This window comes from Opisthocomus hoazin, chromosome 5 (genome assembly GCF_030867145.1).
Source record: "Opisthocomus hoazin isolate bOpiHoa1 chromosome 5, bOpiHoa1.hap1, whole genome shotgun sequence".
NCBI classification, from domain to species: Eukaryota; Metazoa; Chordata; class Aves; order Opisthocomiformes; family Opisthocomidae; genus Opisthocomus; species Opisthocomus hoazin.
In genome coordinates this window covers 85970162-85992191 of record NC_134418.1, presented here as the reverse complement: position 1 = coordinate 85992191, position 22030 = coordinate 85970162, and the positions used below count along the sequence as shown (strand labels likewise).

The 22030-nt window shown below is 46.6% G+C and overlaps 1 protein-coding gene across 1 annotated transcript in view; it reads left to right on the top strand.

Annotated features, from left to right (window-relative positions):
- Nucleotides 1-21692, top strand: part of ATP10D (ATPase phospholipid transporting 10D (putative)) — a 50563-nt gene extending 28871 nt beyond the window's left edge. Inside the window, exons 10-23 of the mRNA XM_075422039.1 lie at nt 1459-1694; nt 2361-2549; nt 4585-5200; nt 6347-6456; nt 7365-7491; nt 11136-11320; nt 13039-13348; nt 13990-14066; nt 14581-14706; nt 15438-15638; nt 17980-18060; nt 18307-18411; nt 19776-19963; nt 21032-21692. Of these exons, the coding sequence (XP_075278154.1) occupies nt 1459-1694; nt 2361-2549; nt 4585-5200; nt 6347-6456; nt 7365-7491; nt 11136-11320; nt 13039-13348; nt 13990-14066; nt 14581-14706; nt 15438-15638; nt 17980-18060; nt 18307-18411; nt 19776-19963; nt 21032-21530 (3050 nt within the window). The 3' untranslated portion in view covers nt 21531-21692. The remainder of the gene's footprint in view (nt 1-1458; nt 1695-2360; nt 2550-4584; nt 5201-6346; nt 6457-7364; nt 7492-11135; nt 11321-13038; nt 13349-13989; nt 14067-14580; nt 14707-15437; nt 15639-17979; nt 18061-18306; nt 18412-19775; nt 19964-21031) is intronic.
- The last annotated feature ends 338 nt before the right edge of the window (nt 21693-22030 follow it).

The following is a 22030-nucleotide window of genomic DNA, read 5'->3' as shown; positions in this document are numbered from 1 at the left end:
CAGAAAGAGAAGACAACAGGAAACAAGGAGAACTTAACTGGCTAGCAAATCCGGTAGCCTGAACATAGCTAAGCTCCTGTGCTTTGGCTAGGAGGAACAGGACTCACGAGTGACAGAAGTAACCTATTTCTTTCTCATTTTTAGCCCCAGAGCTGGGGACTGTGAGCTGTGGATAGGTGTCCCTTTTGCATAGAACAGAATCATGTCCCACTATTCACTTCTTCCCTGTACAGTAGCTGCAACTTTAAATAAGAAAAAAGATAGGGAATTAGTGGTGTGGCAGGAGATGTCTGTATGTTAGTATTGTTTTTTTCCTAGGATGCCACTGTATTCACACTTTAATGAAATAACTAGGCAATACCCAGCTCTCGGAACAATTTTTCCATGCTGTCTGTGGATGCAGACGTTGAACTGCTCATTGCGTGCTGTTTTCACAGCGACAGATGAAAACTTGAAAGCTGAGCAGTGTGCAGCGATCCAGTGCTGTCTGGATTGAGGTTGCAGCCTGTTGCGTGTGGGCACTGTCCCAGAACTCCAGTGCAGACCCTTGGGTGTGTTCTTAGCAAGCACGTGATAGCATAGGCATGTTTCCATTTGCTACAGAGTTCCTAGCTGGATTTGTGGGGCACAGAACTGTGTTTATATCTTTGGTGCCAAGCTGTTAGACTGTCAATACAAAGTTTTATTATTGAAACCTGCTTTTCAGTTAAATGCTCAGAAAATGTGTATGGGGAGGGAGGTGTCCAGTACAGAAATTAGAATCACCGTTTCAGTGAGTTCCTACTAGAAGCTGCACTTGTCAAACCAGTGGCGTACAATCCTGATCCATCACGAAACAATTAGGCTAGAAAACATACCAGGAGGTAATCAGGTCCCATATCTCTGGCCTAAGGCAGAGTTGTTGCTATCATTCTTTAGGAATATTTTTTTTTTTGCTTCTTCAGAGCCTCCAATTCAGTGCTTTCTCAGGTATTCTGTTCTAGTACGTCATGTCTTCTCTGACAGAGTTTTGCTGATACCTAGGCCACAATATAGGACGGTTGTGTCTTCTGTTACCCACAGCATGCATAGAAAACAGGCTGTTTCCTTTCTCTGTGCTATTGCCCTGCGTGTACTTGAAGACTGCTACTTGGCTCCCATCAGTGCTCCCTTCTGGAGGCTGCGTAACTCCAGCTCACTGTGCTGTTTCCATGCAGCTCATGTTGTCTGGACCCCTGTTCGTTCTTGCTCCCACTGCTGGATTCACTCCAGTGGAGTGTTGCTCTTGAAGAGCAGTGGATGGAAGTCAGTTTGATGGCTTCTTATGGCTTTTCTTTTTTTTTTCATAAATGGTGAATTATTCTTAATTATATACTAAATTCCTTACTTTAAAATTTTGTTTCCTGAACCCCCAGGCAGTGTTTTAGACAAGTTTCTTTTTTTGCTCATGAAACAATAATTTTGCTTCCCTTTCTGTAGCAAAGAGGTTGGAATCTTATCAAGAGATGGACTCAGAGGATGAGGATGCAACTGATCATCAGTGTGGCTCTTCGACTCCTATGTCAAAATGGCGGGGGCACAACTGCAGAGCTGTGGATGAGCCTTTGGGCAGAAAGCCCTCGCAGGAGTTTTCTGGTAGTTACCCTGCATTAGGAAGGGAAGATGGAGCAGGTGATGTTCCTCGCTCAGGACATGTTGCCTTCAGCAGCCCCATTGTAAGTAAAAGCTGTTGGTTTTGATGCTAAATTTCTGAAGTAACTTATGAAGGAATACCTTTTACCCCCCATTTGATCAGAGTGCTTGTCATTTAAGAAATCTTTCTCTCTTCCGTCAAAACAAGAGTCTGCCAGGACTGCTTGGCTGCATCCTATTTGCAGCTGACGTTGCAGCTTGGTCACAAAGGTGTGTGCTTTGGTTCTTGGTGCTGTAAGTCTGTGATCACCCCAGCTAAAATGACCAGCTTCATCTTAATTGCGGTTTGTTCTTTTGTTTTAAGAGTTTTCTAGCATTTTATTTTGTTTTTTAATGGGAGGTATCTAGGTGACCGCTATTTATTGGAGGTTATGAGAGGTAAAAACTCTGCTCCTGTGCCTGAAGATGTCTAAATGGCATTTGTCATATTTAATCTCTGTTGAAGTGTCTATGCACTAAGACTCTACTGTTTAGCTGTCTGGGCATGAAGTTTGCCATTTTCAACGGGCTAGCACAAGGTGGGGAAGACGCCAGGGTGTTCCTCTATTTCCAAGTAAAACCAACTCAGCATCTGATGGGAGGGAAGTTGTATGAGCTTCTACACTTCATTCAGCTGTAACTGATTTAACCCCCAGAGACTGAGATTAAGCTTCTGTCCTGATGGAAAATTTTGTTCATCTCATCAACAGGAAACGGATGTCGTACCGGATGCACAACTGCTGGAGAAGTTCCATCAAATTTCTTCTCTTTCCTATCAACAGTCAGAAGAAGCTAGCAGCAGGTTATCTTTGGAGACAGTGTACATCACTGACTTCTTTCTTGCTCTGGCAATCTGTAATACTGTTGTAGTTTCAGTCCCCAATCAGCCACGTCAGAAGGTAAGAAGGCCTTATTTTTGGCTATTTGGCTGTATTTGTAAATAAATGGGCTCCCTTTGGTCTGATTACAAAAGGAAAAAACACTTATCTGACATTTAAAAAATTATCTTTTACTCCTCTATTGACTTGTCCTGTTACAAAGAAGGGAGTTGCTCTAAACCCACGGACTGCAGTGAGTCAATGTGTAATACAATGCTGGTAATGTTTTTCCAGTGCATAAAAACTTGGCTTCAATATTTTTGCTTCTGTGTATAGACTGTGCGTAACTTTTACAAGACAAATTTTGAGATTAAATTACCATTGTGGTTTTTTTCTATATTGTAGTTATCTTTTTCCAGATTTGTGCACAGCTGCCTTTAAGATTACCCTAACAGTCAGGTTACCTTTACAAACAGGTTGTTGTTGGCTGAGAGGTAAGAATAGTCCCAGAAGACTCCCAGAATATTAGAAGTGAGAATGCTGTTGCCTATTCCCTGACTATTCACATAGAGTTTCAGCAACAGTACGGAAGATCAAGTTTCATATGTGTAATAAGCTGAAGAAAAAATACATTGCAATATGACATGGTCACACCTTGAACATACAGTGCATTTGCTAGACTGTCCTGGGTTAATGGTCTGGAGTGTGTTTAAGTCTTCCTGAGACCACTTGTTTTCAGAGCATACAACCTAACATTTATTTAAAGATACTACTATCTTTTCCAAATCTTTTTATTTTTCATAACCCCATCTTTTACCAGTTTTGACTGTGTTGCAGGATAATTCCGAAGTTCAGCTTTGATTTCCTTCCCCCATCCCCTGGGGATTCCCATTTGTTGACTTTGTCTTTTGAAAAAAAAATGTTTGACATGTGCAGGACTAGATTTTGGTGTCCACCTAGGCAGTGAACCTACAGCCATGGCTGGAGACGTTCCCAGAAGGTATCCTGTGGAGGATAAAGTACCTCCTGTGTATAAATAAGGCTGGTATTTTAGTGTGCTGCCAGGCCTTCTCAGAAAACGTAGTAGGCAACCGGCGGGTCCCTATGTTGGTGGGGCAGCTGTGTTCATGGTGATTAATCAGGGGCGATCTAGAAAAATGTACAGGCAAGGTTCTCAGTTTTTTGAGAATAGTATTTCTGGATGACTTGCTAGCAGGGGAGAAGATCTCCAGGTCACAGGCATGAGGTTTCTGTGTTCACGATGAGGGACTGACATGAAAGAGCTCAAGGCAACGGAAGGCTTTGGTGTTGCCTTAGAGAGAGACGATGAAAGGATGTTCCTAGTCTCTGTGATGCTGAGTGGAGACACCGTGCAGCTTGTGTGCCACTGCAGTGGAACTGGAGCTAGAGTCTGTCCTTACGTTATGCTTTTCAGTGGCAAAGGACAATGTGCTTCCTGGTGATAACTCATTTTTAACTCTTCAGTGATGACGAGAAGCGAATGTCAGCCTTGCACGCCTTCTTCTTTGTTTGTAAGCTATTAGCTGCCTAACTGTTCCCAAGAACAGGAAGCCAGTTATTTTGTAACACTGATGAGAGAAGAACTGTCTTTTGTTTTAAATTCGGACATTAACAATTATTGATGAGGTGCTGTATTTTTAACAGCACTTGTAGCTAGTTGCTGTGAGGGGTATGGAGTTAGTTTATTCTTCAAAAGTGTCTTGCTAATTCAGAACAAGAATTAAAGTGTTTAGTTCCATTTACCACACCTTTTAAAAGTTATAATGTCGTACTGTTTAATTACTGAAACAGTTCTAGAGAGAATTATTACATGGAGTCATGAATCAAACTTGGAAAGCATACAGTTTTCAGATCTGAAGTATTTTTGCAATTCTTTCGGTTTGAATAATGAAGCTCTCACAGAAGCTGTTTAATGTACTCATATGGTTATACGTTTAATTGAGCTGGCCACCTTTAATACTAGAAATCAAACTCATGGTAAATTTAAAAATAATACATTCATTAAGAAACATACATGGTTTGTAAGCTGTCTTTCTTTAATGTATAAAATATGAAGAATTTAACAAAAGCTCTTTCCCTGACTGTTCTGTTGCAGATGAGACTCTCTTCACTGGGTCGGACGCCTATTAAATCGCTGGAGGAAATCAGGCAGATGTTCCAGAGGCTGTCAGTGCGGAGACTGAGTTCCTCCCCACTTCCAAGTGTCAAAGAGTCATCGTCTGAAAGCCCCAACAGTTTTGTGCGCAAACTGTCTATTTTCAGAATGAAGCTGGCTTCACCTGCTTTGGATGGAGCTGGTCAAAGGGCTGCTGAGCCTCACGAGACTGACAGCCCAGAAGATCCCAAAGTGCCTCAAGAACGAGATACGGTGAATGTAGCTGCTGGCTGTGAACACAGCAGTGCCGCGTCATCTGCTGGATTGTCCCCCTTACCGAAACTCTGTTACGAAGCGGAGAGTCCAGATGAAGCTGCCTTGGTCCACGCTGCTAGGGCTTATAAATGTATTTTGCAGTCCAGGACTCCAGAACAAGTAACTGTGGACTTTGCAGGCCTGGGATCTTTAACGTTTCAGCTTTTGCATATCCTGCCTTTCGATTCAGTGCGGAAAAGGATGTCGGTGGTGGTTCGGCATCCAGTCTCCAACAAGGTGGTGGTGTACACAAAAGGTGCAGACTCAGCCATGATGGATTTGCTGACAGTTGCGTCTGAAGGTATCTGTAGAACTTCTGATTCTCTCTAGAACTTCTGATTCTCTGCTTGCCTTTGTCATTCTTCAGTACAGTTGAACAGATGGCCTGATTCGTGAGAAGAGACAAGTAACCAAGCAGAGCTGTTATCTGTGAATAGTTTCTTACAGGGAACCCAGAAAGGTAGTATTGCTTGTCACCGAGATATGGCTGCGCTGCTGTGGAAACTGAGAAGAGAGCAGCAGCTGTTATTCAAAGGACTGAGTGGTGTCTAAGCAGGCCCTTTGGAGCCGGCAGAAGTATTTCCAGTTGTAAGGTCATCTGCTTGAATAGCTGGCTGCTGCTACACAGCCAGAGGTGTTTGTTAGAACTGAGATTCTTTCTAGCCTTTACCTGCGTTAGTGTTTCTGAGCTGCTGGGGGAGGTATGGGTAGCAGATGCCACCTATTGGTGCTTTTTGAGGTTTTTTCCCGTGACTACTGACTATTTCTGTGTTTCTACGTGTAGTAATAATATCTGTAGAGTTGTGTGGTGCTTTCTGCTGGGCCCTGTTGTTGTGGGATAAATGTTTTTTGAATCTGCCACAGGAGGAATGCACCATGTTGTTTAAGCACGAACTGATTTATTCATACACGGTAGCGGGCACTCACTGTCTTCTAACTGAAGGCAGTAAAGAGGAAGTTGTTATCTTGTGTATGTTAGCAATAAATACCTAAATATATTGAAGTTCAGAATATGTTCCAAGGTTTGGGTTTTTTGCCTGTCCAAACAGTCCACCCCTTAACAGTTATTTTTGAAAACCTTTTCTGCGATTGCCCTTTTAGCTACCTCCCGCTAGACCAGTGACAGTAAAGCTGCTTGGGTGTCTGTGGCCCAGTTCATGTTAGAAAATCATTTGATTTTAGAAAAACATTTTAATACACTGGTGGCATCCAAAGAGGTATCGGTACCAGACGGGTTCCTCTCACTGCTTGTGCAGACTGGCACACTGCGTGCTCGCTACAGATACAGCCGTGGTACGTTGTGCAAACATGGCGATACATTCGCAGTTAAAATAAAACCTGTTAACGTTTTGGTATTTTTAAAACTTATTTAGACCTTCGAAATTTTCCACTAAATTTAGCCTAGGAATGCATATTTAATTTGCTTACTTTGCTTTTTGTGTGACAGGAGGTACTAATAATTCAGAAATGGAACAAAAGAAGATTAAAGAGAGAACTCAGAAGCATTTGGATGATTATGCCAGGAGAGGACTGCGCACTCTGTGTATTGCTAAGAAGGTATGCCCTTTAATACGTATTTTTAAGAACGTTTACAGTCTGTGACCAGCTGGAGTGGTATCACGAAAGGAGCAGGCATCACCGCTGCTAAACGAGATGCTTCCATTGCTACAGTTTGTTCATCCTTATGTTCTTTCAGGAGGAATTTGTGAGTTGGCCCAGATCAATTCCTGACTTCCATTAGACTGCCATTGTTGTGGCCAGTTTAAGATGCCAAGCAGCTTAATAGCATAATTCTAAAACAGGGGTTGTCAAACAGCCTGATTTTCCTCAAGTGTCCTGAGAAGGTCTCCTTGTGTGAAACTGACCCTGGCTGGAATTCCAGACGCAGAAAACAGGTGAAGTCAGACCTGTTTTGCTTGCTTTCACAAAGAGTTTGCAGTATTACAAGCTCTAGATGCAAAACTTCAGTGGTGTTTTGAGATTCCGTTTTAAATTCAAAGCTGCTCGGAAGTAAAATTCCGTAGGGATTGAAACAGGCAACAGACCTCTGCAGAAAGCCGTATGCAAAGTGAAAGTACAGGCTGCGTAGCTGTACAGTCTCAAGCTGGACACAGCTGTGCCATGATTCTGTGGCCATGTCAGTGCTGCAATTAAAGAGCAGCGGGGAGAGGACGCTGTGCTCGTTAGCCTGCCTGCCTTCCGTCAGAACGGGCATCTGTCAGGCAGCTCCAGCAGCCTGCGGGGTGCCGGAGAGTGACCTGGCTTGTGAAGCCTGGCAAAGCGACGTAACGCTGTGAACATCGCGCTGAGCCCGTGGACGTGTTGGTGCGTGTGAGTAAGGCACTGCCAGGGGCTGTGCTTCCCCGGTCACTGTGGGCACGGCAGAAGTAATGGTGAGGACACTTTTGATGTGCCTTTGAAAACACAATATAGATACATACCGTATGTTTTCTCTCCCTCTGTAGGTGTTGAGTGATGCAGAATACGCAGAGTGGTTAAATCATCATTTTTTAGCGGAAACCAGTATTGACAATAGGGAGGAGCTGCTGCTTGAATCTGCCATCAGGCTAGAGACCAGACTAACTTTACTCGGTAGGTGGAAAGTGCTGCAACTCCCAGGAAACTGCTTGTGATCTTCATAATTGGGATTTACCTGCAGGGAGCTGCGCCAGCCGCAGTTTGCGTAACACCTAGCTTTCTGCAGACCTAGGATTTATTGTCACTCTTGAATTTTCATAAATCTTGCTGGTGAGTTTGTACTAGTTGTAAAACACACTGAAGACAGGTAGTGCTCTTCTGTTGCTTGTAAAGGGTAAAGTTTTACTGATTTTTTTTTTTTTTTTTTTAATTGGGTTTCTTTTCTGTGCTCAGTAGAGTTTTTAAGTGTCATCGTTAATAAGCACGTAAAATGATAATAACAAATCACAGACCTGCCCAGGCAAACATTCACGGGCATCCCACTTCTGGGCATGTTTTCCATCACTGCTGCGTTTCTGGCACAGCAGGTACGCTTGTGCTGTGTCCTCCGGTAATAACACGAAGTCAGGCGTGCTTCTGCAGGAACCGTTCCTCTGATGGTCGTTCAGCTGTGCAGAAATGGGGAGGCCAGAACAAAATGAGAAATGTTTGGTGTGGATGTGGAAGTGTAAACTGCAGGCAGTCGGGGATAATAGCTCTAGAGGACGGCCCAGCAAATAACATGTGGAAAGCAAAGTGCAGAGATCTGACTGTGGTGGTAAAGGCAGCTGATGCTGGAAGCTGAAGAGACAGATCCTGTGTGCGGAAGGGTGTTACTTCCCTCGTTTTGTGCCACATCTGCCCAGAGCAAATGCCACAAACCTTGATACTAAAAGGACTTCTGGGGTTACTGGCTGCAGTTTCTGCAGAGAAGCCAGAGCAGTGCTGGTAGCTGCTGCAGTTTTAAGGGACGATGTGCTGTACGGGTACCCTTTTGCACTAGAGTCAGCAGGGGGAAGCGTAGTTGCTCTGGAGACCTGCTGTCCTGCAGGCTCAAGGCATGTTTTTATCTCATGTCTCTGGTGGGAGAGTGCAATATGGGTTGGCCCCAATCTTGAATGGGAGTGAGAATAATAAATGGCTCCTCCATACTGCTGAGGTGCTTGCTGTTAGCACCTCTGCTAGCTTAGTTACCCCTGCCTGGGGCACTGCACATTGTGATCTGCAGAGTAGGACTCCTTACAGCACTTCTTATCCTGCTTCTCTGAGCCTTCCTTTTCTTTCTTAATAAACATTACTGATGTAGCTGCAGCTGTAACTCTGACTATCCTCTTAGGACTGAGAAATGAAGACTTTGTCCTCAAAGAACAGCAAGCAAAAATTCAAATCATCTCAGTATTGCCAGGATCGTGGAGGACAGCAGTGGTTTGTAGTCCACTGCGTAGGCAGGTACGAAATCCGTCTGGCTATGTATAAAGCCTCAGGCCTTTACTGCAGTGGAAATCTATTTCTGGAAAGCACTTGACTAAGCGCAGATCTGCAGTGTGCGTGTTGAAACCGGCTCCTCTTGGGTTACAGAGTGCTCAAGGACCTGGGAAGGGGAGTGCTAAGTGTACAGAGCACCCATGCTGAAACAGCGTTTGTCTCTCTTCCCTCGATGCCTGGCAGCGCCTCTCACAGAAGCATCAAGCAGATCCCAGCGCCCTCCTTCCTGCCTCCGTTGTTGGCCTGCAAGGACCGGGAGGTTTTCGTCTGCCCACAGACCAGGGGCCGTGAGCTCTGTGCCCTGTTGGCAGCTCTTTGCCGAAGAAATCGCTGTAGCACAGAAATTTGCCCGACCGTTTGGCTCTTATCCATCCCCACAGGACAGCGCTTTGTATACAAATTGCGGGCTGGAGTCCCGTGCTGGAAACAGAATCACAGAATGGTGGGGGTTGGCAGGGCCCTCTGTGGGTCCCCCAGCCCAACCCCCTGCCCAAGCAGGGTCACCCACAGCAGGCTGCACAGCACCGCATCCAGGCGGGGCTGGAATATCTCCAGAGAAGGAGACTCCACAACCTCCCTGGGCAGCCTGGGCCAGGGCTCCGTCACCCTCAGAGGGAAGAAGTTCTTCCTCGTGTTCAGCTGGAGCTTCCTCTGCCTCAGTTTGTGCCCATTGCCCCTTGTCCTGTCGCTGGGCACCACTGGAAAGAGTCTGGCCCCGTCCTCCTGACATCCACCCTTGAGATATTTATAAGCATATATTGGGTCCCCTCTCAGCCTTCTCTTCCCCAAGCTGAACAAGCCCAGCTCCCTCAGCCTCTCCTCGTAGCAGAGATGCTCCAGTCCCCTCCTCATCCTCGCAGCCCTCCACTGGACTCTCTCCAGTAGCTCCTAATCTTTCTTGAACTGGGGAGCCCAGCACTGGACACAGCACTGCAGATGGGGCCTCACCAGGGCAGAGCAGAGGGGAAGGAGAACCTCCCTCGCCCTGCTGCCCACACTCCTCTTGATGCACCCCAGGATCCCATTGGCCTTCTTGGCACCCAGGGCACGCTGCTGGCTCATGGTCACCCTGCCGTCCCCCAGCACTCCCAGTCCCTCTCCACAGAGCTGCTCTCCAGCAGCTCAGCCCCAGCCTGTACTGGTGCCTGGGGTTGTTCCTCCCCAGGTGCAGGACCCTGCCCTTGCCCTTGGTGAACCTCATCAGGTTCCTCTCTACCCAACTTGCCAGGAGGGAAAACTTGGACTGGAATTTCTTTGTTGTTTGTCTGTTGGAATTAACCTAGCTGCAACTGGCTGAAGTTTCTTTCTGAGAAACTCTCTCAGCCTGAGATTTCCACAAGCCAAGCTGTGTCTCCTGGTTATGATTTAGTACCATTTATGTTGTGATAAAGCCACGAAAATGTCCCGTACCATAGTAAATCGTGGCACTGCAGCTTTTCAGAGATGCTTCTGCTTTACGCTGGTGGTGTGTTACCTCACTGTTACCAGAACAGAAGATTTTGTGAGCTGGTGCTAGGGGCAGAGTCCTGCCTGCTGCGCACACCAGAAGAGAAGATACCTCTGTTAAAACCTCTGTATTTATTTGTTGAAAGTCTTTCTATAACCACCCAGGGGTGTGTGCTGGAGCAGGCGTTTCCTCCCCGTGGGGGATTGTGCCGAGGTTGGCAGTGCAGGCGGGAGGGAGGGCAGAACACAGGTGAATTACAGTTGGGGGGTTGGACTAGATGACCCACAGAGGTCCCTTCCAACCCCTACTATTCTGTGATATTCTGTGATATTCTGTGACCTGGGACGGGAGGTCCTGCAGTGAGGAGTGGCTGACAAACCTGCTGATGAATGGCAGGTCTTTGCAGCAGCGTGTGAGAATCGGATGCAAGAAGAGGGGATTTTGGTGTGGGAAAGGTGAGGGCTTGGGACGAGAGGTACGGAGAATTCAGCCTGGAGCAGAGCTGAGAATAAGGAGAAGTGGGCCTTGAAGGTTTGAAGGAAGGTTTGGGGCAGTCTGGGGTACGAGGGAGTGGGAATAATGGAGTGCGTTTGTCTTGAGAAGCCTTGGAGTCCGTGTCCCACAGCCACTGCGGGACGAAACAACCGTGAGAATGAGAAAAGTTAAGTTAAAAGGGTCCTGTGAAGAGTTGGAGGCCCCGAGGCTGTAAGGAGGCTGCGTGTCAGCAGCCTCTGGGCCAGGAAGATGCAGAAGGGAGGAATTCCCACGCACATCCCAGCAGGGTGTCTTGCAGCGCTTTGGCTTTGGAAATACAGTAGCACTAATCCTTCTGCTTGTCTCGATTCAGGTGCCACTGGCATCGAAGATCGCCTGCAGGAGGGGGTTCCAGACACGATACAGGCGTTACGGAAAGCGGGAATAAAAATCTGGATGCTGACAGGTGACAAGAGAGAGACCGCTGTCAACATTGCCTACGCCTGTAAACTGCTGGAGCCGGACGACAGAGTCTTCACTCTCAAATCACAGAGTAGGGTGAGTGGGAAATCACACTTTTCTTCCAATTTCTTTTTTCCTCTGCCCTGTGTCACAGGGCAATACTGAAAAATAAAATGTTCTGTGCATTCCCAACCAAGCAGAGGTGGCATGATTTCCTGGAAGATGAAAATACTGGAAAACTGACGGTTTGCTTCCTTACGGGCAAAATATGAAATCCTTTGTATCTGTGTAACACCTGTTTTTTTTTCATATACAGTCCTTAAATGATGATTAATGATTTTAATTGAACAGACTGCTTCATTTCCCCTTGTGGTAGGTTAGCGAGTTGACATGCTTCACTGGAGACTGGAAGAGATTATTATTAGAGATAATAATAATTATTAGAGATTTTAAACGGCTCTGAGTTTCAGCGTATTACCAATGTAAGAATTATGGTCATGCAAGTTCTCTTGAATGAAGTTCTGTGCTGCTCTGTGTAAGATATGCCCTCCGCCCTGCTTGTCTTGCATAAATGCACAGAGAGTTGTCTCAGTAAGGTACATTGCGCACTGTGCAAGAAAACTCACCTGCCAACAATTTTATCAGAGATAAAGCCCCCTTCTCCCCAGCACCCCGTAGCTGAGTCGGGTGCCAAAGCGTGGTTAAAAATGCCGCTGGTTTGGGTGGCAGCTTTAATCCTCCTTGATCGTTGCGTCCTCTTGTGGATGCTTATAACCAGCTGTTCTTCACATCTTGGTTTTTATCAATTTGGGGTTTCATAAGAGCAAAATTGTTACTTGTAACTGATAAAGCCAACATATGAAATGTCTCTCCTCAGAGCAGAGACCTGAAATCTGAGACTTTTCTGAAGGACTGGAGGATTTTTCTAAGACCTTTTGTTTTTCTGTTTTTCTCTCCTTATATGATACTTTAGAAATTCAGTTTGTATCTGCCATAAAAGATTGTGTGGCAAATGGTAACTGTGGGGAAAATAAAGTGAAAAAGAAAGGATTTTTAGGCCAGTTGTGTTTGAGGAAAGCTTAGGGCTTGATTTTCGCTAACACTTATTTCTTCCTTTTTTCCTGCTGCGCAACAAGTGTCGTAACAGTGAGAACTGAGCCCCTTTTTCAGAAGCGCTTGTCCTCCTCTAACTGGACTTTGACATAAAAAACAGGCAGGATTTGATAGTGTTGCATTTCAAAGTAAAATAATGACAAGTTTTAAGAATATGTATTTTCTTCTGTGTAGCACACGCATTACATGTATTGATATCAAGAATCTTTTGGGCATCTTATATTGATTCTGACAAGGTAAAAAAATTCCACAAGGCCAGTTCTTCAGTAATTTTTTGCAGCTCACCTGTAGTCTGATGTGAAATGCATGTTTGGATTTGCATGCCAAATAAAAGAAATGTAGAGGAGAACAAAAGTCTGCAATCAAAGCTGTATTTATTTTACAGAATCCTTAATGCTTGTTTTTTCTGCTAGTCTGTGAACATTTTCTGATTTGCATCAGTTTTTTCCCTTCTCCTGGTACAATGACCAAGCCAATCTGCTTAAGCAAAGTTAAATCACGAGCCCCTTTATTAACAACCGACTGCATCCTTTGTGATTTTAAGGGGTTGTTCAGCCTCGTGTCTGAGCCTTGCTGGATGCAAGAGAAATGCTGCGCAAGGGCAGCGCTTGACCTGCTCTCCGTATGTATTTTACAAACTGAAAAGGGAGCCAGAACACAAACAGTACTTAATAAGTTGCCTTACACTTGTGTTTCATTAGGATGCCTGTGCCTTGGTCATCAGCAAAATTTTAGAAGGCATCCAGAAGAATACTCCTGCCAAAAAAACCCCTGGCCAGAAGCTTGGGAACGTCTCTGCAAGTCGCTCCGCCCAAGCTCCAGGGTTCAGTGCAGGCCTGGTTATAGATGGAAGGACTTTAGAGCACGTTCTTCATGGCAGCCTGCAGGATACTTTCCTGGAACTCACAGAAAAGTGCCAGGCTGTGGTCTGCTGCCGAGCCACGCCGCTGCAGAAGAGTGTCCTGGTCAGGCTGGTGCGAAGCAAGCTAAAGGCAATGACACTGGCTGTGGGTGAGTCTGGTGGTTATCTTCTTTTCTCTGAAAAGAAGTAGAAGCCAGTTTCTTCCCTCCTAGATTTTTGTTAATGTCTGTCACAAAATTTACTTTACAGGGAAGATAATCCTTTGAATCGTAGTTGTCTCTGGTGTAAGAAGATGTTAGTCTTCTGAACTAGCAAACGTAGTCCGTAAACTTACTCATGGTAATCCCACGCAACAAGAACGGCAGCAGTCACGCACAGTGCTATGTAACACGTCCAGAGGAGCAAGTGAGGGGGCTTTCCTTGTCACTCTCCATCGCAGCCCCCAAAAATAGGGAGGGAGAGGGGAGATGACCGGCTGTGGTTTAAACCACCCGTACTTTCTGTTCCACAATACCAACTAAACTCTGACAAAAAGAACAGCTGATACCCATGTGGAGAATATAGCTCAGTTCAGTCAGGCCTTCTGCTTCCTAATCCTGCGTTCTGTGGGGTTTCCATAGGCTGCGCTGCTGGCCATAAAAATGTTTTTCGCTGAACTCTCTGGCGTTCTTGTATATTTGTCTTTTCCTGCCACCTCCATGGCGATGTGATAGCCGACAAAGCTGCCTCCAGGCTGCATTCCGAACATCAGAGGTTAGTTTTGATGTTTCCTCTTTTCTTTTCTCTGTAGGTGATGGTGCCAACGATGTCAGCATGATCCAGGTGGCTGACGCTGGTGTGGGAATATCGGGCCAGGAAGGCATGCAGGTAATGTACACAAAGACAGCTGCACATGACATCAGATTCCATTTTAAATTGGTTAAGATTTTCCCCTGGAGGCCCAGTGGAAAGGCCTGTACACAGGCAGGAGTTTGCAGCCTGAGCTCACACCCAGGCCTCAGCGCTCTTCCAGGAGCACTCAGAAGCTGGATGCTGCAGGGCTTCAGACTCCAAACAGCAGAGCTTGCCTGCCACCGCACTCCCTGTTACTCGCGTCCGGCCAGGAAACAAGCAGCCTAAGCATCAGTGATTTCTGTGTGGGTGTGTGCTAATAACGAGGACGGCCGCGTTCCTGCCTCTGCTGCGTCGGGCTGAGCTGTGTGTGTTTGTGTAAAGCGTGACATGGAGGGGCTCAGATCTGAGGGAGGGCAAGACCGAAAGCACTCTGTATTGAAAAAAACAACCTAAGAATTTCCAACAGTACGTTGCTCACGTGGCGGTACCTGAAGCTGATCTTTCGCAGTTTGGGTATAACATATCCTTTCCTTCGTGTGCGTTGCAGGCTGTGATGGCAAGTGACTTTGCAATCTCTCAGTTCAGGCACCTCAGGAAGCTGCTGCTTGTCCACGGTCATTGGTGTTACACCAGGCTTACCAACATGGTGCTTTACTTCTTCTACAAGAACGTGGTATGTAGCTGTCCCATCCCAGGGAAATCACAGTTTGCATGTCTGAGAGCGCTGAAGGATTTAGCAGGGCTTTATGTTGTTTTTTAGTTTTCTTTTAATGGCCTCAAGTTGCATCAGGGGAGGTTTAGATTGGATGTTAGGAAAAATTTCTGTACTGAAAGCGTGGTCAGGCATTGGACCAGGCTGCCCAGGGAGGTGGTGGAGTCCCCATCCCTGGAGGGGTTCAAAAACCGTGTGGATGTGGCACTTCGGGACATGGTTTAGCAGGCGTGGGGGTGTTGGGTTGACAGCTGGACTTGATGATCTCAGAGGTCTTTTCCAACCTGAATGATTCTGTGATGCTATTGCGAATGGGTACAAAAAGACACAAAAAACATACGTCAAACAGTTCAGTTTTCCCACTGATGTCTGCAGAGACCAGAGACTCTCATTCCTTGGACTGAATTTCCCTCTCCAAGCCATTGTTTGATTTCATTAAGCAGTGGGTAACAGCGATTGCTAATGTGGAGGCAGCAGGACTATTTAAACAGGTCGTGTCCAGTTCTGAAACGCGAAGCTGTGTGCTAGTCAAATGTGATTTCAAGGTGTGGGATTGGCATGAACTCCACAGCATTTATACTTAATTTTCCACAAATTACTGTAACCAGACCTACGATGTGCCTGTTTTCCTCCTGGCTTTTAAAATACTTGTCTGTGGGTAACATTTTATGGTGTCATCTTGGACTTTTCAGGCCTACGTGAACCTCCTGTTCTGGTACCAGTTCTTCTGTGGGTTTTCGGGCACATCGATGACTGACTACTGGATCTTGATTCTTTTCAATCTCCTCTTTACGTCGGTGCCACCCATCATTTATGGTGTCCTGGACAAAGACGTGTCTGCGGAGATACTGATGCAGCTGCCACAGCTGTACAGGACGAGCCAGAAATCTGTGGTAGGTTAAACAACGCTGTGCCTGAAGCCAGTTGAAACGGTCAGCGTTTGAGCCGTGTCTGTCTGTCTCTGCTTCATGGCTCACATCAGGGACACGTGAAGTTTAAAACCGCTTTCTCTGGTAGAAAAACATCTAGGCCTGTGCACAAATAAAAGCTCTTTTTTCAAAAGTTTTTTGTAGGCTCTTTCCAGCTATACACCCCGTCTTAGCAGACATTTGGATAAAGAGAGAAATTAAGGACTTGAGGTGAAGCGATGTGCTAGATAAACATCGTTACCAGCGTGTTGGCTTCGTTCACTGCCTCAGCTGTCAGCATGCTTCCTCTAAATGGGTTTCTTTTGGGCATCTGGGCTTACTTTTAAAGATAAGGGCACTAGGGGCTGGTTTTTCACTGTCATACAAGGGCCTCGGCTGCCTAAGTAATGAGGAGTGGGTAAGAGCCAGAGCAGATTCCTTTCAAATAATCCTCAAGAAAGTTCTGTCGTTCAGGGGTCTTTTCCCCTCATGGGTACGTTCTGCAATGTGCTGGTGGCACTCTTCTCCCGTCTGAAAACATGGTACGTAAGATCTGCTCTGTGAGTAAATCCTGTCCAAACTTTTAGCGCAGAAAAACGCAGCGAGAACGGGGTAGTTTCTGAATCAAAGCTACATGAATCAGTAAGCTTTTTGCCGATTTCTGCTTTGCTTAGCATGAATACTAGTGTAATTTTAACTTTAATATTTTTTTTAATATAACACTTAATTGAAATGATATTTTTATTATAGCAATCGATGGTAGTGGCATACTGAGCCTGAGACAAAACAGATGCTAGTAGCCCAGAGATAGGAAACACTGCACACATGAGTCACCTAAAACTCACCATTTTCTTTGTGATTGTAGCCTGTGAATAACAGACTGGACGTTAGGAAGCATTTCTTGACTGAGAGGGTGGGCAAACACTGGCACAGACGTCCGAGGGAGGGGGTCGACGCCCCAGGCCTGTCAGTGTTGAAGGGCCATTTGGGTGATGCCTTTAAGAACAGGCTTTGACTTCGGGTCAGCCCTGAAGTGCCCAGGCAGCTGGGCTGGATGATCGCTGTAGGTCCCTTCCAACAGAAATGGTCTGTTCTGTTCTAACAAATGCCATGAGAAACAGAGCTACAGCTTGATGTGCACTCGTTGTGCAGTCTCATCTCTGTAACCTGGCGGAAGACTAGGTCTGGGTCAGAAGGGAAGCAGGGTATACAGCGAGGGGACGATTTGTTTTGTTTGTGGACTTTTAGGTTTCTTTTTACATACCTGTTTACAATATTTTTGCAAAACTAATTACTCTTTTCATACGGATCCAAGCCTCTGTAGAGTGGCTGGAGCAGGTCTGTGCTTTGTCCGTCACAGGGAGTTTTGACAAAGTCAGTGTTACAAGGATGTGTATGGTGATCTGAGCTGACTGAAGGTTTTGAGGCAACATAACCAGAATGAGGGCATTACACAGCTGAACATGAGCCAGCAGTGTGCCCGGGTGGCCAAGAAGGCCAGCGGCATCCTGGCTTGGATCAGGAATGGTGTGGCCAGCAGGAGCAGGGAGGGGATCGTGCCCCTGTACTCGGCACTGGTGAGGCTGCACCTTGAGTGCTGTGTTCAGCTTTGGGCCCCTCACTCTAAGAAGGACATTGAGGGGCTGGAGCGTGTCCAGAGAAGGGTAGCGAGGCTGGGGAGGGGTCTGGAGAACAAGTCTGATGAGGAGCGGCTGAGGGAGCTGGGGCTGTTCAGTCTGGAGAAGAGGAGGCTGAGGGGAGACCTTATTGCTCTCTACAACTACCTGAGAGGAGGTTGCAATGAGGTGGGTGTTGGTCTCTTCTCCCAGGTAACCAGCGATATGACAAGAGGCAATGGCCTCAAGTTGTGTCAGGGGAGGCTTAGGTTGGATATCAGGAAAAATTTCTTCACTAAACGGGTATCAAGCACTGGGCAAGGCTGCCCAGGGAAGTGGTGGAGTCCCCATGCCTGGAGATGTTCAAAAACTGTGTAGATGTGGCACTTCAGGACATGATTTAGCAGGCATGGTGGTGTTGGGTTGATGGTTGCACTTGATGATCTCAGAGGTCTTTTCCAACCTTAATGACTGTGTGGTTCTGTGATTCTAAGATCAGAGTTCCCAGATCTGGCTGCTGATTTGAATACCATCAGTTAGCCACACATATAGAGTGAGCTCTTTATTCTTATTATCATAGCACAGAAGATGCTTCTTCATTGGGAAACGAACTGCCAGTGCTTCTGCAGATCATCTTTCCCCAAATAGAAATTAATGCTAATTAAGGATACAGCGATTTGTCTCAATACCATTATCTTTTTTTCTTACAGGCATACCTGCCTTCCACTTTCTGGATGACCTTGCTGGATGCTTTTTACCAAAGTCTCGTTTGCTTTTTTGTGCCTTACTTTGTAAGTACTGGCTACGAAATATATTTCTACATTTTGACTTACTAAGAACCCAGGCAAATTAGAGAATGAAATAAAGGGTTTGATGTTGCCTCCTCCTTTGTAAATGTGTACGAACAGGATCGTCATTGGAACTGAGCTGAACTGTGTGCGTGCAGATGTGTACGGTATCGAAACGTTTCGTGCTGTTTTGTGTGTTAGGACTGGGTGTAAAGAATGAGTTACGCTGACCACTGTCTTCTGTTGCAGACTTACTGCGGCTCGGATATAGACGTTTTCTCTTTTGGAAACCCTATAAATACAGCGGCGCTCTTCATAGTCCTGTTTCACCTTCTCATTGAGTGCAAGTCTGTGGTGAGTACTTTCTTTCAAAAGTATATTCCTAGCTATATTACTATATATATAAAAAACCTATATTACCTTTTGGTAAATTTAAGGAGAAAAAAGAGCTTTATATACAAAACAGAACAAGTATAAAAGGGCCAAAACTTAAGTATTTTGATATGTGACCATTTGAGCTCTCCCAATGCGCCTGTTGTTGGAGCCAATAGAATTATTCATACGACTAAAGTTAACAAAGTTTGGCCTCAGAATTATTGGTAAATAGTGAAAGGATCCTGCCTCGTTAGGGCACGGCGGTCTGGGGGGGTGTCGGTTTCGTTTTGCAAATGGTGAAACCAGGCAGTGATCTGCTGAGCCTTCGTTAGTTCCCAAGCTTGTGTCTCGGAGACGACGGTGAGAACTGTTGATTCTGGATGCTTGGAACTGAGGATCTGCTCCGTGGCCAGGACGGACAATGCAGAGGGGTATTTTGGTGCCAGAAGTAGAGAACCAATGTGCTGCAGAAATGCTACTCCAGTTTTTAATGAAGTCTGCACAAGCGAAAGTATCTGCATTAGCTTGGATAGATTTACGGCACTTTCAAGGCTTACTTGGCTGTTTTGCATAATTTTAAAGAAAATACAATAATATGTGCAGTAGGAGGATACACATTAGTCGGTTTTATTTTTTTCTCTGTCACTTTTTTGAAAAATAATTTTTTGGATTGCTTCATGATGGATGAAATTGCAAGTTGTGATTCAGTCTTTTCGTTGTTCTTTTGGGAGCATGGCAGCAGTGATAAAAATTGTCTTTATTGAGAAGATACGGGTAGCAGGAGTGTATCCACGCTCTGAATAGGAAAACATTGCTTAAATGGGGTTTATTTGGCATTTTTGAATGTCGGCAAGCCGTCAGACCGATGACAGTGTTGTTTCCCAGTGACTGTTATAGCTGTTTAGGTATAAAATTATAGAAAACTCCAGTGTAGAACGGTCGATCAGTGTCTCAAGCAAGACATGTAAGGGTGGTGTCCTCTGAAGATCTTGCCTCCCTTTGCTTAAGGAGGCTTTCTCTGCTGCTGGAGGTGGTTGCCGAAGGCAGGTGGCACAAAAAACCGTCGTTCGCAAGGGAATGCAAGGCTATGAATTTAGTAGAATAACAAAAATGAAATGGCTGGCTTGCCTGTGACCTGGAGGAAGCAGGCTCCTTTCTTCCTGGAATGTTTTGTGCAGAACTAGGAGTATTACTCGAACAGGTCTGTGCTCAGTTCCGTGAAGCAGCTGTCCTTGGAGGAGGGGTGTGTGCGTGGTCACGCGTGCCGGTGTGCACACGTACGGGTGTTACAGGTCCTTCTGGGCACGGCTGAAATCCGATTTCTTTCCTTTTCTGAACGGCAGACTTGGATACATGCAGTGGTTATAGCTGGCAGCATCCTGCTCTACTTTGTCTTCGCTCTGGCTTTTGGGGCAACCTGCAAAACCCACAACCCGCCGTCGAATCCTTACTGGATCATGGAGAAGCACGTGGCAGACCCCGTGTTTTACTTGGTTTGCCTCCTGACCACTTGTCTTGCTCTGCTGCCCAGGTGCGTTTCTGTTTTATAGTAATAAAATCGGTTTTCTTTGAGGCAGTGATGCTATAAATCTCTCTGGCTAGAGGTCTTCCTCCCCCCCTGCTCCCCAGTGTAAAGAAAACTTCGTACCTGTACGAGCCCAAGCCACGTGAGGACAGCTCTTTAGTGGCGTGTTCTCAAAGGAAGTTTCAGTAAAGAAAAAATTTCTTTTGTGATTTGTATTATAATTCAGGGCTTTCGCTGGGGTTTGTAAGGAGCGGTTCTACAGAGGGACAGAGGTTGGGTGCCCTGCTGACCGAAAATTCGCTGCAAAAATCTGAGAAGAGAACTTTTGCCCAGCCTAAGTTGCCTGTTAACTCAGTTCTAATATGAATTATTCCTAGAGTTTAATTCTGGAACATCACTTGTACTCTGTATTCCTCTTACTGCATGTGGTGCTGTGTTTCTTTGGCCTTTGCTTTCATTTTCGTTCTGCTTCTGGTGAATTCTCTGGCTTCTGCAAAGGTTGTGAGTTTTAGAACGATGCTCTGCCTACTCTTCCCAGCTTTCCAGGTCTATATTAGTGCTAGATGACCAGTGCAAAACAGCAGTGACTGACAAACAGCTTCTCAGCTGGAAGCATGAATTTTTCTGGGCCTGATTTTTTCCACGATAGCTCTGAACTCCCTGTGTTTGCACTGAAGTGCCAGGCGAAACTCTAAGCTGCGCGCTGATTCCGATACCTTTTCCTGGGGCCTGACGCCGTGTGCCGAAAGCTCCGCTTCCCGTGCAGCTGGGACCCTGGATCCGGGAGCTGGCAGCGCACGTGGCTGCAGTGACCGGTCGGCAGGAGCGCTGCGCTCGGGGCAGAAACGTGGAAGCAATGGAGATCTGTCGGTGAAAACACCAGTTTTAAAACATGTGCCGGTGCAGTTGGTGGCCGTCTAGTTTATGTTCGCAAAACGGCACCTGCGAAAGCTGCTCCAGAGGCTGCTGCAGCCCCGGGGTGACTCGGAGGGGGTTTGGTTCCCTTGAGTGTTGCTGGAAACAGTTCCGAGTCTGCTTCTAAACAGCTGAGTTGAAGCCGGGTTTATTTTGCAGGTACTTGCTGCGAGTTCTCCAAGGAACGTTGTTCCCGTCTCCGGCGTTGAGGGCCCGGCGCCTCGACAGGCTGGGCCCCGAGGAGCGGAGGGAAGCCGTGCGGAGGTGGAGAGGTGACTGCGTCGGGATCCGTGGGCTGGAGTTCCGGGCTGCTGCTGGGGCTTGCGGCTCAGCCCCAGGCGCTCTGCCAGAGGAAGGAGGCATCGCCAGGGTTTTGCCGACATCTGAACCACCTTTTCAGGCCTGTTCAGGAGATGGGTTGGTGGAGGACACCTCCTTCTCACCAGACTTTGCGGCTGGGCCTGGGAATACAAACGGCTTGAACTCTGGGAAGGCCTCATTTCTGAACTCACCCGAGGAAAATGATCCAGACGTGTTTGACAGTCACGGCCCCGGTGCCAGAGTCTCTGCGCGCGCTTCTGAGGGCAGCGGTGCTGCTTCCCGAGCACACCAAGCAGGTCAGAAGCCTGTCTGGTGTGAGGAAGACTCTTTAATTTAAGAATGCTAACTGTTTAAAACCCGAGAGTAATAACTGCTGATTTATGCTACGTTGTGGTTTTGTTTCCTTCAGCCAAGGTGGATGATGCGCACATTTCCTTAAAAGCTTTTTTGTTTATAAAGCTTTTCAGTACTTTATTAAGATGTTCAAGATCTAAACGGCCAGGTTGTCTGTTGTGTCTCTTCACACAGTAGACTTTGCATACTAATTTCTTGCATGCAGCGCTGCAGAACACCTCGTGGTGTGACGGAGGGGACGCTGCACGAGTAAGGACTCGCAGGCTCCAGCCAAGGTAAGCCGACCTGCTCCCCTGCACCGCCGCCCCAAAATCCTGCCGCTCCCCGGGATTCAGCGCCTGCTGCAGCGCGGAGCGGGATGCCGTGTGACCGGGCGGCGCGTTGCGAGACGCCTCCCGTGTGCCCGTACAGCCAGGGTTTTAACGAGCGTGGTCCCGTTCGCTCAGCGGGCTGGCGCGTGGGCCAAGCGCAGCGTGACACGTG